This window comes from Nomascus leucogenys, chromosome 21 (assembly GCF_006542625.1).
Source record: "Nomascus leucogenys isolate Asia chromosome 21, Asia_NLE_v1, whole genome shotgun sequence".
NCBI classification, from domain to species: domain Eukaryota; kingdom Metazoa; phylum Chordata; class Mammalia; order Primates; family Hylobatidae; genus Nomascus; species Nomascus leucogenys.
Genome location: NC_044401.1, coordinates 53,686,078 through 53,703,209, shown reverse-complemented (window position 1 = coordinate 53,703,209; position 17,132 = coordinate 53,686,078). Strand labels below are relative to the sequence as shown.

The 17,132-nt window shown below is 50.8% G+C and overlaps 2 protein-coding genes across 4 annotated transcripts in view; one reads left to right on the top strand and one right to left on the bottom strand.

Moving 5' to 3' along the window:
* ATG7 (autophagy related 7) overlaps positions 1–10,063 on the top strand; it is a 279,185-nt gene extending 269,122 nt beyond the window's left edge. The window contains exon 19 of the mRNA XM_030801775.1: positions 9,792–10,063. Coding sequence (XP_030657635.1) covers positions 9,792–9,824 — 33 coding nt within the window. The 3' untranslated portion in view covers positions 9,825–10,063. The remainder of the gene's footprint in view (positions 1–9,791) is intronic.
* Positions 10,064–11,045: 982 nt separating this feature from the next.
* Positions 11,046–17,132, bottom strand: part of VGLL4 (vestigial like family member 4) — a 162,832-nt gene continuing 156,745 nt past the window's right edge. For all 3 annotated transcript variants that reach the window (XM_003264975.4, XM_012502182.2, XM_003264980.4), the window contains 2 exons: positions 14,288–14,411; positions 11,046–13,802 (listed from right to left, as the gene is read on the bottom strand). In XM_003264975.4, the coding sequence (XP_003265023.2) occupies positions 13,531–13,802; positions 14,288–14,411 (396 nt within the window). In that variant the 3' untranslated portion in view covers positions 11,046–13,530. The remainder of the gene's footprint in view (positions 13,803–14,287; positions 14,412–17,132) is intronic.

Sequence of the window (17,132 nt, the reverse complement as noted above, 5' to 3'; positions counted from 1 at the left end):
GTGTGTCTCAGGTATTATGGTCACACCAAAAATCCCCCTTTCTTTTCTGCCCTGTGGAATCATATCCAGAACAGATGGTTCTGAATCATTCATTGTTCCTGCAAAGCCTCTCTACTAGGCCAGGCTCTGAGCCGGGGCTGGGGGCACAGTGGTGACCAGACAGACCAGGCCCTACCCTCACGCAGCATGCAGCCCCCTGGGGAAGTCAGACGATGCACAAACTACAAGGTGACAGCAAATTATGGTGGGGTCGCAGGAGGAACCAAGAGGGCTAAGAATAAGGTAGGCAAGCAGAGAAGTCGCTGCAGACCCAGCGGAGCCAGCTGTGCGGGAGGGGCTGTGGAGAGGAGCCTTCTAAGCCAAAGAAGCCTGTGAAAAGGCTGAGCAAGGCCAGAAGGCGGCAGCCGCTGGAATCTGGTGGGCCAGAAAGAGGGTGCCGGGGTGGGGAGCTTGGAGGGGTGCGCAGGGCCGGGGCTGGGGGCCTAGGGCCCTGAAAGGAGTTTGGACTTAACTCTCCCTCTGTGCAAGGGGAAGATTTTGAAGGCTGTAAAACTTGGGAAAGACACGATGGATTGTTTTTTTGAGAAACTCAGTCTGATGCCTTGTGGGTGGGAACAGTGCCAGAGGCTTATGGAGACCCCAGAAGAGCCAGGGTGACGGATACCGGTGGGGACAACAGATCCTTCTCTTGTGGGCATAGAGAGCCTGCGCAGTGACCCTGGAGCGAGCCCTGCCTCCCATCCTCGGCTCCTGGCTGGGGAGTCTCCACGGCCTGCAGCCACTGCCTCCTCCCTGCTCTTTCCTGCCCCTGCCAGGCCACCTCCTCCCTGTCTTTTCTTGTCCATCAACCTGAACTAGGACTTCGCGAACCAAGCCCTAGCCCACAGCCTGCTGGCCTTGGGAGCCCCGCCAGCCCTGTCCCCTCTCTGGACCTCGGGGCTGTGCTTGGGCTCCGTGTCCCGAGCAGCCCTGCCAGGCCCAGCTCTCCTGAACATGTATCTCTCTGTTGTCAGCCCCCCTCCGCCAGTTCTTTCTTGGAATCATCTTCTGGACGTCCCCTCTCCTTTTTCTCCCCTAGTCCCTGCAGCCACCCCCTGGCAGTGCTCAGTAAGGGCTAGTAAACGCAGCCTCCTGCAGAAGAAGTGGGGGTTAGCACCCCCATTGTTTCCTGGAGGCATTTTGGGAGGCCAAGCCAGAGGATTGCTTAAGCCTAGGAGTTTAAGACCAGCCTGGGCAACATAGGGAGACCCCATCTCCACAAAATAGAAAAAATTAGCTGGGTGTGGTGGCATATGCCTGTAGTCCCAACTACTAAGGAGGCTGAGGTAGGAGGATTGCTTGAGCCTGGGAGGTCGAGGCTGCAGTGAGCTATGATGGTACCACACTCCAGCCTGGGTGACACAGTGAGGCCCTGTCTCAAAAAGTAGAGAAATGCCAAAACTGAATTTTTTTTTTTTTTTTTTTTTTGAGATGGAGTCCTGCTCTGTCACCCAGGCTGGAGTGCAGTGGCGCAATCTCGGTTCACTGCAACCTCTTCCTCTCGGGTTCAAGCGATTTTCCTGCCTCAGCTTCCCGAGTAGCTGGGATTATAGGCACATGCCACCATGCCCAGCTAACTTTTGCATTTTTAGTAGAGAGGGGGTTTTGCCACGTTGGCCAAGCTGGTCTCGAACTCCCGACCTCAGGTGATCCGCCTGACTCGGCTTCCCAAAGTGTTGGGATTACAGGCGTGAGCCACTGCGCCCAGCCTTATTTTAAATGTTTACATTTAACAAATGAACGTTTTTAACGGACACACAGAAATATAATTGTGCCATTCACAAGGTAATTACAGTGTTTATAAAAAAAAAGAAGAACCTTAGTTCATGGCATGCTTCAGGCAGTGTGGTCCAGAAATGGGACCCATGTTTGAAATTGGATGATGAGGGCTCCTTTCAAACCCGTCTGTCTCCTTTGGAGAGAGTTAAACCTCAAGGCCCTTTGGGTGTGTGCGGTCCAGGCTGAGCCTTCTCCCTCATTCCTTGTGATGGGCCCAGTTGAAAGGTCCCTCTTCCCCTAATGCAGAGTGGTGGCCCAGCCCTGCCCTCTTCCATTGCAGGGACTCAGGAGCCAGGTCAGGAGCTGGCCTGGCCTTTCGGCTGCCCCGGTTTATTCGTGGTGCTGGTGGGTGTGTGCTGTTGCTCTTGGGCACCTATTGTGCATTCGTGTGACAGGCAGCGAATGGAAGAGTGTCTGGGGCCCAGGGGGCAGAATCAGAGACCGTCCTTAATCGTCTTTAGAGGGAATTATGTTTAACAGGAAGTAGTGAGAGAAAGTGGAAAAGGCCTCTTCCTTTGCCCTTGCTAGCTTGGTCTCCTTGACAAGTTCTGCCATTTTCTCTGTGCTTCAGTCCCCTACTTTGTAAAATGGGGGCAAACATGTGACACCATTGTCCTCAGGGCTGCCGGGAAGAGAGTGGAGGCAGGGGTTTGAGTGACATTCCCCTGTCTGGACAGACCACGTTTCATTTATTCATCAGTTGGTGGAAACTGGATTGTTCCCACTCGTTTCCTATTATGAATTCCATGTTTAACTTTTATGAATACTTTCCTATGAATACTACTGTGTTTGTGTACAAGTTTTTATGTGGACACGTTTTCATTTCTCTTGGGCAATTACCTAGGACTGGAATTGTTGTACCATATGGTAACTGTGTTTAATTTTTGGGTGAACTGCCAGCTGTTTTTTATGAGGTGGCTGAACCATTTCACATTTCCAGCAGCAACATATGAAGGTTCTAGTTTGTCCGCATCCTTGTCAACACTTACTATGATCTGGCTTTCATTGTAGCCATCCTAGTGGGTGTGAAGTGGTAGCTTATGGTTTTGATTCACATTTTCCTGATGACTAATTATGTTTCAGTATCATTTCATATGCTTCTTAGCAATTTGTCTTTTTCTGGAGAAATGTCTATTCAATGTCTTTGCCCATTTTTTTTGTTTTGTTTTTGAAACAGGGTCTTGCTGGAGTGTAAGTGGCATGGTCATGGCTCACTGTAGCCTTGACCTCCTGGGCTCAAGGGATCCTCCCGCCTCAGCCTCCAGAGTAGCTGGGACTATAGGTGTGCACCACCACACCCAGCTAGTTTTTAAATTTTTTGGTAGAGACATGATTTCCCTATGTTTTCCAGGCTGGTCTTGAACTCCTGGGCTCAAGTGACCTTCCCACCTTGGCCTCCCAAAGTGCTGAAATTACAGGCATGAGCCACCACGCCCAGACTTTTGCCACATTTTTAAATTGTGTTATTTGTCTTTTTATTATTGAGTTGTAAATGGCCTTTATATTTTTTCTTTAATTTATTAAAAATGGGGTTTCACTATGTTGTCCAGGCTGGTCTCAAACTCCTGTCTTTATATATTCTAGATACAAGTCTCTTATCAGATACATGATGTGCAAGTATTTTCTCTCATTCTGTGGTTGTCTTTTCTCTTTCTTAATAGTGTCCTTGGAAGCACAAAAATTTTAAATTTTGACTAACTCCAGTTTATTTTGTTGTTGCTTGTACTTTTGGTTTCCTTTTTTAGTCTTTAAAATATGTAACATATATGATTCAAAATTAAAAGGCATGCTCAGAGCAATCTCGCCTTCATCCCCACCTGCCCTCTATAGGGAGGCATTTAAATTAATTTCTCCTTTTATCATTCCTGTGTTTATATTTGCAAAATTAAAAACCTTTTTTTCTTAAAGGTAGTATGCTACAGATACTCTGCATTTCTTTCTTCTTTTCCTTCACTGAAGAAATCCCAGAACTGGGCCCCCGTATCAGCTGATTGAACTCACTGTGTTTCAGGGCCACAGTAGTCCAGGTGTGGATGTGCATCAAATGGTTTAGTCAGCTGGTTCCCCGTTGAGGGCCTCTTGGGCTGTTCCCAGTCTTTTCCTGTAAGAGATCATGCAGCAGGGGATAATATCCTTTCGTATATTGGAGGTGTGTCTTCAGGACAGACTCCTAAAAGTGAGATGGCTGGGTCAAAAGTTTGTCCTCTGCAGGGGTTGGACTGTTCTGTGTGTCACCAGGGAGGTATGAGAGTGGTTCCCCCACAGGCTCACAAACAGAACATATTGTGAAGCAGTGAGATTCTTGCCAGCGTTATCTCAGTGCAGCTTTTTTTTTTTTCAATCAGCTGTATTGTGTGATTTACATACAATGAAATACACCCACTTTAAGTGTCCACAGTTTGTTGAGTTGTGACAAATTATCTACTTCCTGTCACCACAGATGGGTTTTTGCCCTTCTAGGATTTCATATAAATGAAATATGAAGTATGATGTCTTCTGTGTTAGGGTTGTTGTCTTAAAAACTGTATATATTCAAAGTGTGTAAGATATCTTGATATCACATAGCGAATGGTTACTACAGTTAAGGAAATTAACACATCTATGAACTCACATAGCATGTGGTGAGAGCACCTAAAATCTACACTTAGCAAATTTCCAGTATACAACCCAGCATGATTAACAGTAGTCCTGTGCTATATATCAGACCTCCAGACTATTCATACTACGTAACTGCCACCTCATACCCTTCGACCCCATTCCCCACCCCTTCCAGTTGGGCTTCCTTGACCCAGGATAAAGACTCTGAGATTCATGTGTTGTTGCACACATCAGTAATTTAATGGCTTAGGAGTATCCATTGTACGGATATACCACAATTTCTCTGCTTTCCCGTCGATGAGCATTTGTGTGGTTTCTAGTTTGTACCTATTCTGAGTAAGACTGCTGTGGACATTCTGGCTCAAGTTTTTCTGTGGACATGTGTTTTCGTTTCTTTGGAGTAAACAGGAGTGGAATGGCTGGATCACATGCTGAGCGCACACTTTAAACAGTCACTAGACCTTTCTCCAAAGTGGTTTTGCCACTTTCCATCCCCACTAGGAGCAGTGTGTGGGCCCTTCCTGCCCCACATCCTCATAGACATCGGGCGTCGCTGGCCTTTAGCTTCAGCTCTCGGAGGAGGTCGGGTGCGCTGTCTCTTTATGGTTTTGATTTGCATTTCCCTGAGGACTGCAAGCTGCGCATCTTTTCTTATTTGCCATTATATGTCCTCTTTGGTGAAGTTTCTCTTCCAATCTTTTCCCCCAAAATCAAGTTTTTGTCTCTTTATTATTAAGTTGTAAGAGTTCTCTTTATTTTCTAAATACAAGTTCTTTTAATATAGAGATATTTTCTCCTAGTCTGCATCTTGCCTTTTCATTTTCTCAGTGGTATCCCCTTCCAAGATCAGAAATTTTAATGCTTGTGAAATGCAAACCCATTTTTTTTTTTCTGGTTAGCACTTTTTGTGTCTTAAGAAACCTTTGCATTTCCTTTATTATGAGTAAGGCTGTGCATCTTTTTTCTGTTTAAGGGCCATTTGCTTATTTTTTCTGAGAACTGCCATGTTTTTGGCCACTTTTTAAAAATTTGGTCTATTGGTCTTTCTCTTCTTGATTTTTATTTATTTTTTTGAGACAAGGTCTCACTCTCTGTTGCCCAGGCTGGAGTGCAGTGGTGCAATCACAGCTCACTGTGGCCTCTATACCTCCCAAGCTCACACCATCCTCCTATCTCCTGAGTTGCTGGGACTACAGACACATGCCACTATGCCTGGCTAATTTTTAAAAAATTATTGTAGAGAAAGGGTCTCCTTATGTTGCCCAGGCTGGTCTTGAACTCCTGGGCTCAAGTGATCCTCCCACCTCAGCCTCCCAAAGTGCTGGGATTATAGGCATGCCTGGCCTCTCTTCTTGATTTCTAAGAGCTCTTTGTCTATTACTGAGATGAACCCTTTATGGTATGTTATGTTTTCTCTCAGTTTGCCTTTTTGACTGTTTTCCTGTGCATATTGCATGCATGTGTTTTTGCAGAGTCCAGTGTATCCATTTTTTTATTGCTTATGGATTTGGGATCATAGGCCTTCCCCACTCCCAGGCTATAATGAGCTTACCCGCGTTTGTATCTAGTATTCTTATGGTTTCATTTTCTCTAATGTTTGGATCTTTATCCCACTTAGAGTTGATGCTAACATGCGGGGTAAGGCATGGAATCAATTTTTTCTTCTTCCAAGTGACTCTCTACTTCTCTTCATATCATTTACTTAAAAAGTCTATCTTTTCCTAATGAGCTGAGATGGCACTCTCCAGGCCATTATTAAAATCCTTGACTTCCACATGTTCTTGGACATGGTCTTCTCTCGTTTCTGTACTCGTCGTGTCCTGCGGGCCGTCTGAGTGTTCCCACGCTGATGCACCCTCTCCTCCTTGGGGGTTTCATGGTGTCTCCCTCGGCCCATGGTGGGGCTTCTCACCGCCCTTCTGTTCAGAGGGTTTCCTGGGTGTCTCTGCTTCCTGTTTTTCCACATAGCCTAGAACCAGCTCGCCTGGCTCCAGAAGACATTTGTTAACTTTGAAAATTGAGACTTTGTTAATGTATTCACTTTGAGAAAGCTGACATCTTTATGGATGTTGAATCGTCCTATGCAGAAACAAGGGGTGTGGCTCTATCTACTCCAGTTTACATCTTTCCAGGTGAGATTCTTCTAGGACTGTCGCAGCTGTTTTAGAGGTTTCATATGGATTCTGTACATCTGATGTTAGGTTTATTCCCATGTGTTTATCTTTTTCACTGCTTTTATAATTTTTAAAAAATTTTTATTTTTATAGAGACAGGGTCTTGCTCCATTGTCCAGGCTGCCTCAAGTAGTCCACTCGCCTCAGCCTCCCAAAGTGCTGGGATTACAGGCGTGAGCCGCTGTGCCCAGCCAATATAATGGGTTCTTTTCTTTTCTCGAGACAGAGTCTCACTGTCGCCCAGGCTGGAGTGTAGTGGTACGGTCTCAGCTCACTGCAACTTCCACCTCCTGAGTTCAAGCCATTGTCCTGCCTCAGCCTCCCAAGTAGCTGGGATTACAGGTGCCCACCACCATGCCTGGCTAATTTTTGTATTTTTAGTAGAGACGGGGTTTCACCATGTTGGCCAGGCTGGTCTCGAACTCCTGACCTCAAGTGATCCACCCCACCTGGCCTCTTTCATTCTGTTTTGAACTAAACATTGTTTGTACTGCATGTGGTGGGTTATAATTGGTTGTTGTCAATTTTGTATCTTGCTCTTACCAAATACTTTTTCATTTGTATTCTAAGGATATCTTAGCATTTATTTTATTGGGGTTTCCAGGTGTGCTTTGATATTACCTACAAAAAGATCATTTGTCTTTTCCTTAGGGTTGAACGTTTTTAAAGGTTTGTATTACATATTGCCAAATCTTTTAAAAAATGCGGTACCAACTTATACTCCTCTCGTGGCAGTGTTTTGCCATACCCTTGTCGGCACTGAGTATTGATATTTTTTAAAATCTGCCAGTTTACTCTGATCTTCATTAAGAGGATATTCACTGTGCCCCTTCTCCACACCAGTTGCCCTGCCAAGGACACAGCTGCAGTGAGGACACAGTAGGGAGCCTGCAGATCCCAGCCCCCAGTCCCACTCCAGTCTCCGTCCCTATCCCCAGGAGTCCCTATTCTGGTTGTTTCTTGAGGTTTCAAATGAAGATGGCTGCTGCCCTCTGAGGCCAGCCAATGGGACAAGGCCAGCGGAGAGCCCGTCCCTGCCCCAGAGATTCGCTCTGGAAAATCCCTGAGTGGTTTTGTAAAATGCATTTTACAAAATAATAATCCCCACACGATAAGCCTTCTGGGTGTCTCGCAGGATCCCCTGCACAGCTCAGGCACTGCCAGCAGCCACAGCCCCTCAAGTGGCTGCGTCTGTCCAGGAGCAAGGGGTCAGCCAGGCACCTTCCAGGGCGGGTCCCAGGCCACCCAGTCCCAGTGTGGCTGAGCACCTATGCCTCTTCCCCATAGCTAAAAACCCAGTAAAATGGATGATAAAATGGGTAACACCTCCCTGAAAGTTTCTACTTTCCTATAAAGCCCAGCGCCAGCCCAGGCTCTAGTCCTCTTATGAACAGAACAACCCCGACCATCCATTTGCAGAGGGCACTGCTGTTTGGCACTGACCCTGCCCTGCCCAGGCTGGCAGCCCTCCAAGGAGGCTGGGCAGGAGGTCCTGGAGGACACAGCCCACCAGGCTCACCCTTTTCATTCTCCATCTTGCCCCCATCACCCTCCACCTCGACCCTTTCCTCCAGGCAGCCTGCCCCGCCCTTTTCCACACACCCCTGGTTCCCAGCACTGAAGCTTGCTTGCTGTGTGATCTCAGGCCAATTGCCTTACCTCTCTGGGCTTGTTTCCATCTTCACCTCACATGTAGATGTGAGGAGTGAAACAGGGAGTATCTGCAGCAGGTCTACACAGTGCGTGGCACAGAGCAGGCTACATGAATGTGTGTTCATTGAAGGGGAGAGTGGAAGAATGGATGGGCTGTGCTGGCAAACCCTCCAGGGGCTCAGTTTCCTCCACTCAGACCATCAGAACCCGGAGATCAGATCCAGGAGCTCCTAAATGCAACCTTTGTTAGAAACACAGCCACCCTGCCCTGCACTGCTCCATCCCACCCTAAGGGAGTTTCCAGCCACACTGAGGATGAGCTCGGTGGGGACCTGACCCAGAGAAAGGGACACCTGGTCACTGGACCCCAGACGGGCCCATCCACAGCCTGGCTGGGCTGGCATCTAGACCTCGCTTGGCAATCCCCTCCCGAGAGCTCAGATAGTTTGGCCTCAGGGGAGACAGGGGCAGTGAGAAGGCTGCCTCCCCTCAGCCTGGGAGCTGGGTCCTCAGGAGAGAGGAAATTTCCTTCTATTTATTTTCGACGTCCTTGACTTTGAAAGCCAAGCTGGTGTTGATATTTACCTTGGCGAGGCCTCCCGTCTCCCCGGGCCAGCCTCGTGTAAACACGCTGTTCCTTCTCTCAGCTCTGCTAGCACTGAGGTCGCCTTTTGCAACCAATTCTAGGAATTTTGAAAGTCTGAAGACGTAGGTTCAGGGACTGGCCCTCCAGGGAGCCCTGAGTGCCAGGGGCCCTGGGACCTGCTGTGCTGGCCTTGGGCTCTCTCCCTGGGGGTTCATGCCAAGGACTGCAGGGAATGAATGGGCCTGGGCCCATGGGGGTGTTGGCCAGGGTGGCTCTTGCTGGGTCCCTCAGTTCTCCTCACAGCCATGTTGGGGGCCTCCCGCTCCCCAGGTTTGCTGCGAGGCTCAGACTCGGAGGACACGCATTGAGGGACTGTGGCAGGATCTGGCTGTCTCCACTGTCCTGCTCCCGGCCACCTCCACCCTGGCTGGTGGGGAGGGCTTGCTCTTGAGCCAGCTCTCTAGTGTGAGTTGGGAGTGTGGGCAGCTAGACTACAGTTAGAGGGAACGTGGAGCAGGTGCCCAGGGTGCAGCCTCCCAAGGCAGCATGTGCCCATGCCAGAATCCCTGCCCTCAGGGAGCTTGCCTTCCAGCAGGCAGGTGGACCGCAAGGAGAACAAGCTGGCTTGGGGTGGGGGTGAGTGCTGCAGAAGCCAGGATGAGCAGAGGCTGGCTGGGTCAGGGACGGTCCCCCAAGGTGGACATGCAGGAGGTGAGCAGAGGCACATTCCCCAGTGCAAATCCCAGCCCTCCCCTGTTGGTTCCACCAGGTGGTTCACTAGTGACGCCTTGGCAAGTCTGAGATTTGGTTTCCTTGTACAGAAATGGGGTGATAGTCCCTCAGAGACGAGGGAGTGGTTCTGCAGGTGGGAGCTGCCATGACCGCTGTGGTTTTGAAGCATCTGTGTGTCCCCCACCGGGCAGTGGGACATCTCGGCTGAGCCTCTCCCCTTCTCCACGCAGATCTGGGATATGAGCGACGACGAGACCATCTGAGATGGCCCCGCTGTGGGGCTGACTTCTCCCCGGCTGCCTGCTGAGGAGCTCTCCATCGCCAGAGCAGGACTGCTGACCCCAGGCTTGGTGATTCTGGGCCCCTCCTCTCCATACCCTGAGGACTGGGACCCCCCCTCCGCTGCAGGAGCGGCCAGTGTTCGGCGTTGCTCGGGATTCAAGATGCCACCAGTTCAGAGCTAAATAATAACCTTGGCTTTGGCCTTGCTACTGACCTGGGACTTGGTCCTCTATGCAGTTTTTATTTCTTGTCACAGTGACTGATAGCCATCCCCAGGATCCTTTCCCCTTGGCCCTCAGGGGGTGACCCAACACAGACCAAATGGGGAAATGAGCAACCAGCTCCTGCCCAGAGCCACTGCGGGAGGTGGCACCCTCATCCCCGGAATGTGCTGCCAACCGCACTGCAGGCTCCTCCCGTGGGGGTCCTGGGCATGGGTAAAGGTGGGACCCTGTGAGCGCACTGCACCCTGGCCCTGGTGGAGCAGGAGGAGGAGGAGAGCCGAGCTGGGTGCGAGACTAAAGGGTCCACACGACCCAGTGACCCCAGATTTCCACCGAGGACAGAGTGAGCTGCCCAGACATGGCTTTCTGCCTCCCAGCCTGTCCTCCACTGTGGGCATAGCATCTGTGCCTGCCTGCCTGCTTGAGGGAGAGGAGTTTCTGCTGCTGTTTTGAGCTGGGGGAAGAGCCCAGGGGCAGATCCTGGCAGCTGCCTGGATGAGCCTCCTCCCTGCCCTTATGAGCACGCCAGGCCCAGAAAGGCCAAGCCTGGGCTGCCTTCCTGCCCCAGCCGAGGGAGGGGTCAGAGGGCTCTACCATGGGTAACTCAGGCAAGAGCTGGTTTTCCTCTTTATTCTGGGTGTGTGCAGCTGTGAGGCCCCAACCCAAGAGAGGCCATGGCCTAGGAACCTCTGACCACCCTGCCCCGTGTAGAAGGCATCGTCTTTCCTGCTATTTTCTTTCAGCTTTCGTCTTTGGGGCCTAAGTGAAAATTGAGTCAAGCTGACCCTTAAACAGTAGGATTTAGTAGGGTAGATTTCAAATGAGGCTTCTCCCAAAGTAGCCAGTCCAAGTTGCAGTGGCTGTCATTCAGCTCATGGGAGCTTCAAGGGGACACAGCCGGCACAGGTGCAGGGCCCGAGTCCGCCCACCCAGCCTGGCGCTGAAACTCTGGGGTTTAAGATCCACACGTACACTATGTGGTTTAAGAGCACTTTATTATTGTTCTTAAGGCTACTTTTAAGTACAAAAAAAAGATGGCCTGCCAAACCTTTTTTTTTTTCTTCTTCCAGGAAAAACAGGCCACAGAGAATGGTATATTACAGATTTACACACATGGAGAGAAGGTCAGAGCGCACTGCAGGCAGCGCGGCTCTGGGAAGAACTTCACGGAGCCCCTTCTTAGAGCAGGGAGGGGGCTCTTTCTCAGTGAAATGTTTGGTTTTCTGCTGCCTCCTCTGCCCCAGGCCCCCCTCCAGGGTACTGCCTATCCCAGATAGGTCAGTGCACCAGGGACCCGGCCGCCAGCACCACCGACCCCTCCCAGAGTGACGCCCTTGTTCACTGACAAAGAGACCTGTCCCAGGAGTGTCCTCCACCGAGCCGGTCAGCAGTGGGTTGTTTTCCTGTTACGACGCTCAGTAGCCTGTAGCAATAACAAACTAGTGGCTATGAATGCAGATGCAGTGTTCTCATAGAATAACTGTGTTCCTGCACTTTTACAGACAAATCTACGACAAAAAAAAGATCAACTTTTTTTTCCAAACAACAAAAAAATGATTACAATAGGAAAGGGAAAAATTAAATAGCTACATATCATTAACAAATTAATGTTCTTCAAAAAATACCTACAAATTTCTCTGTACATTCTTTACGCACAGCGTAATGATGGTCTTAAAATTACCTATATAAAAAAAGTGTTCTCCACGATTTTTCCTACAGAAAATATAGGGGCCTGAATGCCAAAGCTTGGAAGCCCAGTACAGTGGGAGTGAAATGTGTGCGGGGCAAGGAGAAGGGCTTTTTCTTTGCTCCACTTTTCAAAGGCCTGCAGCCACTCTGTGACTACAACAAGAGCCAGTCCTCCGACCTTTTCACCCAGTGCCAATTTCCAAAATTCAACAGCTAAACTGTAAAACCAGGGGTCGTACAGTGTGCAGAGTCCACAAAGCCTTGCAGGTAAGGTGACCACGCCCACGTCACCTGGTCAGGTGCCATCGTCGTGAGCCTCTGCTGGGCCAGGCGGGACACAGCACACCCCGGGGGAGGGGATAGAAACGCTCATTGATCAAAAAGGAGCAGCTGTGACCTCCACAGCTGTGTCTGACATGCTTGCTTCATCTAATTTCTAGTTAGTAGCTATTAATATAGCAAATAATAAATGCAGTAATAACAGTATAAAGTCAGAGGAATGTATACTGCCTTGGCCCCAGCGTACGAGGAAGCGTATAAAACACCGTATCACAGATTGTCAGTAATCTGCTGTTCAGCCAAGAGAGTTCAAAGGGAGCAGTTTCTGCATGTAGGGAAGTTGGAAGACGCAAACCCCACCTCCCCTGGGAGCTTGTAACAAAGCAGACAGGGATGCAAAAATAAATGATGTCAGCCTGCAGCCAAACTCCAGCATCCCACACCGCAGCTGACCCACTGCTCATCGCGAGGGCCTGCCAGGAGCTGGCCTCCCGCACTACTTGTGAGTAAAGTGAATATCAAATACAAATCTTAGAGTACAACTGTACCAGCAGTAAGTATATCTAGGACTGTAACTGACAAAAATAAACTAATTCTGAAAAGAAGATAGTAAGTATTAACGTTTTTGTTTACTGTCTATATAATTAATAGAAACCAGCTATTTTTTCTCCATTAAAACATGCATCACGTTTAAAGCACTATGGAATCCTCCAACCTCAGCTCTAGTCTAACAAACTGCAGTGTTCAGAGAAGGTAAAATGCCCGTGATTGGTAGAGTCTGCAGTCCAGTTGCAAGCACCTGAAATCTAGAGAGAGAAAGACCTATAACCTGTATGAGACTTCCCCTTCCAAAGCTGTATTGTCTAGATTAAAAAAAAAACAAAAAACAGTAACAACAACAAACACACAAATGGTCAGAAATCTCATCCTTAAACCCTTTGTTTTTCAGCAGTTTGCCCTCAGAGTTCTGGCATCACACATAAAGTTGTCAGGCAACTTTAGTCCTCCAATAGTGCAAATCAGACACAACAGTTCTCTTCAAGTATACACACGCACACACATGGACCGAACCAAACACGCCGTGGAAGCTGAGCCACACACACCCCGGTGTCAAGAAGCAAAGGAAAAAGCACAAAGCGTCCGAGTCACCGATTCATCATGGCTTGTGACTGAGAAAGCGCTGTGGAGTCCTGGCCCCATCGGGGCAGCAGACCTGCATCAGAGGTTTCTTTGGTAACTGAGGCAGGAAATAAGGATGCTACATTAGACAGATGTTCCACACACAGTTCCTGCTATCATGTTTGAGGGCCCCCTTGTACGGATACCAAGCAAGTACAAAAACAGAACAAAAATCCCAACAACATGGTTTTTGCGAATAAACCATCCCTTCCCTTCCCCCCACCCCACCCCCATGATTTTTTTTTTTTTAAGTACTGACTGTTCAAAGCTCAGGCAAACCATGCAGATCCACGTGGTGTTGGAGGAGGTGCTCCCTTCAGGAGACCACAGAGGGAGAGTGACTGTGGCTGACCATGTGGGCAGAGGGGCTGGCAGGCTGGCCCCTGCGAGAGGCAGACTCAGGGCTGCTGGATGCTCCGTCCTTGGCCGCTTTGATCTGGAGCCATGTGTCACCCAGAGCTTTGGCAAAGTGGTCGTCCACAGAGCCTGTGATGGACACAGAGTTGGGTGCCGGCTCGGGCTCCTTGTAATTCTTGCCCAGGCTCCTGCGGAAATGCTCCTCCACCACAGGGTCACAGGTGGTGGCAGCTGCAGGCAAGCAGGAAGGCAGTCAGACACAGGTAGCTGCAGACAGGCACGGGTGCAGCACCCTCCCTTAGGCAGCCCAGAGCTGGACTGGCTGCCACGGTCAGTGTGGGCTCTACAAACAGAGAACCAACCTCCCCCAGCTAAGTCAGGCACTTGGGCAGGTCCCTTTTCTGTAAAATGGTGATGTACCAACTGCACTGGGCCAGAGTCCGAGTTCAGAAAGAGAATGTGGCATTAAATTTAAATAGCAGTAGCTGCTGCCCTCCCTTCAACTAGGGTATGAGATCCTGGAACTGAGCGGGGCAGTGTGTTTCTCATGCCCTTCCCACCCAAGTCATGCGCAATGCTAGGCACACTGGATGTGCTCAAAAAATACTTTTTCAACCTCAGCAATAGATGGGCAAGAGGTTTTGGCCAACAGCATGTCAGAGAAGGGCTCTGCTGCCACTAGCACAGCTGTGACAGGTGAGGCCCAGGACACTCACCACTCGGTGGCCTCCGGTAGCTGGTAGGCCCGGGTGCAGCACAGCCGCTGTGCGCGATGGGGCAGTGTGAGAGATTGCAGTTGCGGGCGCCAGCCGAGGCACAGGTGATCACGGAGGGCCGGTTCTGCGGGGAGGAGGGGTGTCAGTATGTGGAGACCCGCCTCAGTACCAGGCACCACCCCTAGGGCCCTCCCCAGCACCCTTCCGGCTCTGTCCTGGTGCCCTTCCTGACCCAGTCTGCCACCTCCCACTTCAACACTGGAGTCCTGTTGCTAAACACAGCCAATCCACAGAGTAAGCGTAGCTCCAAGGGTGTGTGTAGTGGCCCTTGGTTGTGGCTGTTTGGATCAGTGGGGGTACAAAGGACAAAAGCTCAACTGTTGAGTTGGTCTGTCCCCATCTCTCCAATCTGTTAAGACAAACACTGGGCATCCTGTGGAGGGCAGAGGGTTGCAGGAGGGACCTCGCTTCTCCCGTTAATGTCCCCAGAGCCCTTCCCATCATGTCCACCGAGCCGCGGGTGTGCCTGGAGCCATCCAGGACACTTCAATACACGGCAATTAACTGGAAGCATTTTGCTTGAGCCAAAGCCAGCTCGAATTGGCCTCAGTGGTGACCTACAAATCGGGACAGAGAGGAAATGGAGGAAATATGCCTAAGTGTAGAACGGCACACACATCCCACCCAGCCCGATCTGCCCTGCGCACAGCCTCACTCTGTCCTTCCCCGCCACCCCCACGCTGTCTGCCTGGCAAACTCCCCTTGTTCCTTCAAGCCCTGTTCAGATCTCTCTCTGAAGCCTTTCACTGGCCACCGCCCCCCCACCCCACCGCTTTTCACTCCTGCTCCCCTAACCCACCAAGATTCGGCAAGTGCATCGGTAAGACCATGCACACCAGGCAGTATGTCTGGCCCCCCAGCTTTGGTGCAGAGCCTGGGACAGAAAACATTTGTGAACTAAACAGAACTTCCTCAGGTTCCCCCAGGAAAAGTATCTTCCAATACCCCCGAGGACAAGGTGGTGGAGTATGTGGGCTGAGTTCCAGGACAGCCAGCGAGGAGCTGGTTGAAATCACCCCACAGGGACCAATGGTGACAGCAGTGTCAGTCAGAGGGATGCTGGGCCTTATCCTTCCCAACCAGCCCTTTCCGTTAAGGTCAGAGCAGTAGCTGGTATAGAGACACAAAAGGCTCGCATGCCAGACCTTCTCATGATAGACAGTGATTGGGAATGGCGAAAATGGATTCTAGGATGAAAATGTGGATCCACAAGGATGAACTGGGATTAAACATAAGGGCCTGTGCTTGGGTCCAACAAGAAACGACATACGCCAGGGTAGGGGGAGATGTGGCTTAGCAACAGCAGACAAACCAAGAATTCAGGGTTTCTTAGTGGCACAACACTTCAGCAGTGGGACAGAGCTGCCCGGGTTTGTATGGCCTCCATGGTGTGCACAGGCGGTGGCGCAGAGAGAACCCGGGCAGGTGGAGCTGGGCTGAATGTCCACATTCTGCTTGTGGACAGGGCCTCAGGTGAGGGACTTCACAGTGCTGAGCAGATAGGTTCGGAAAGGGGGTTAGGGACCGACAGATGAGGCCTGGAGCAGATCTCACACTGGCTCACCACAGGGGTCAAGCAGCAGCAAGAGAGCAGGGTACCGAGACCTGGACACGCACAGAGCCAGGAGGAAGGAGGGCCCTGCCCCTGTCCAGCTCTCAGTGAGATGGCCAGGCCCTTCCCGAGCCTGGCTGTACCCATGACCTTGGGCTCCAGGAGACCCCCCCAGGGTCCTCCCAATAAAACTCCCTCTTGTGCTCAGCTGGCTTGTTCTGTGCAGCGAGCGTGTCCTGACCCACGCAAATGTGGGGAACTGGGGAGACATTTCGAGCATAGGGAGGGGGAATCAAGGAAGATAAAGAAATGAGCTCACTGTCCAGCCTTTATGTCAGTCTATCCAAGGCAGGAAAGGCCTCAGAAGAGACTCTCTAACAAGGGACCAGCAGGGCAGGCTGGCTGACTGGTATCAGACCACCTTCAGGGCATCTCCTGACCACAGCTGGGGCGAATCGCCTTAACCGGTCACCTGCAGATGTGAAGATGTTCAGTGTCTGGGCATCCTCTCCTCCTCCCCACAACCCAGGCTGCAGGGTGGCCCATAAGCCCTCCTGGGACTGGCTCCACCACCCCTCCTCTGCAGCTGGAGTCAGGCATCTTGCCCCTGCCTCTGTGGTTGAGTGCAGGCTGGGACTCGCCCACCTAGAACAGGCCCCAGGCCTCCAGATGGTGAGCGTTTATGGGATCCTGAGGCTCCCCTCCCCCACACCCTCATTTCCCAGATGGGGAAAATGAAGGCCAGAAACACCCTGCTGGAAGTTACACTGAGGATGTGTGGCAGGGCCAAGATGAGCCCTGTCACTAACCCCTTCACCCGCTGCCCCACCCACCTGGGACTGTCCTCAGACAGAGGCTGCCCCAGGGGAGAGGGCTCCCACCACCTCTCCTATCTGAAAGCAACTCCCAAGGCTGGCTGCGCCAAACTTTTTTTTTTTTTTAAGACAGTCTCACTCTGTCGTCCAGGCTGGAGTGCAGTGACGCGATCTTGGCTCATTGCAAGCTCCGCCTTCCGGGTTCAAGCGATTCTCCTGTCAGCCTCCGGAGTAGCTGGGATTACAGGCACCCACCACCACGCCTGGCTAATTTTTGTCCTTTTAGTAAAGACAGGGTTTCACCATGTTGGCCAGGCTGGTCTCAAAATCCTGGCCTCAAATGATCCGCTGCCTCAACCCCCCAAAGGGCTGGGATCACATGTGTGAGCCACTGCGCCCAGCCCTCGATGTGCGAAGC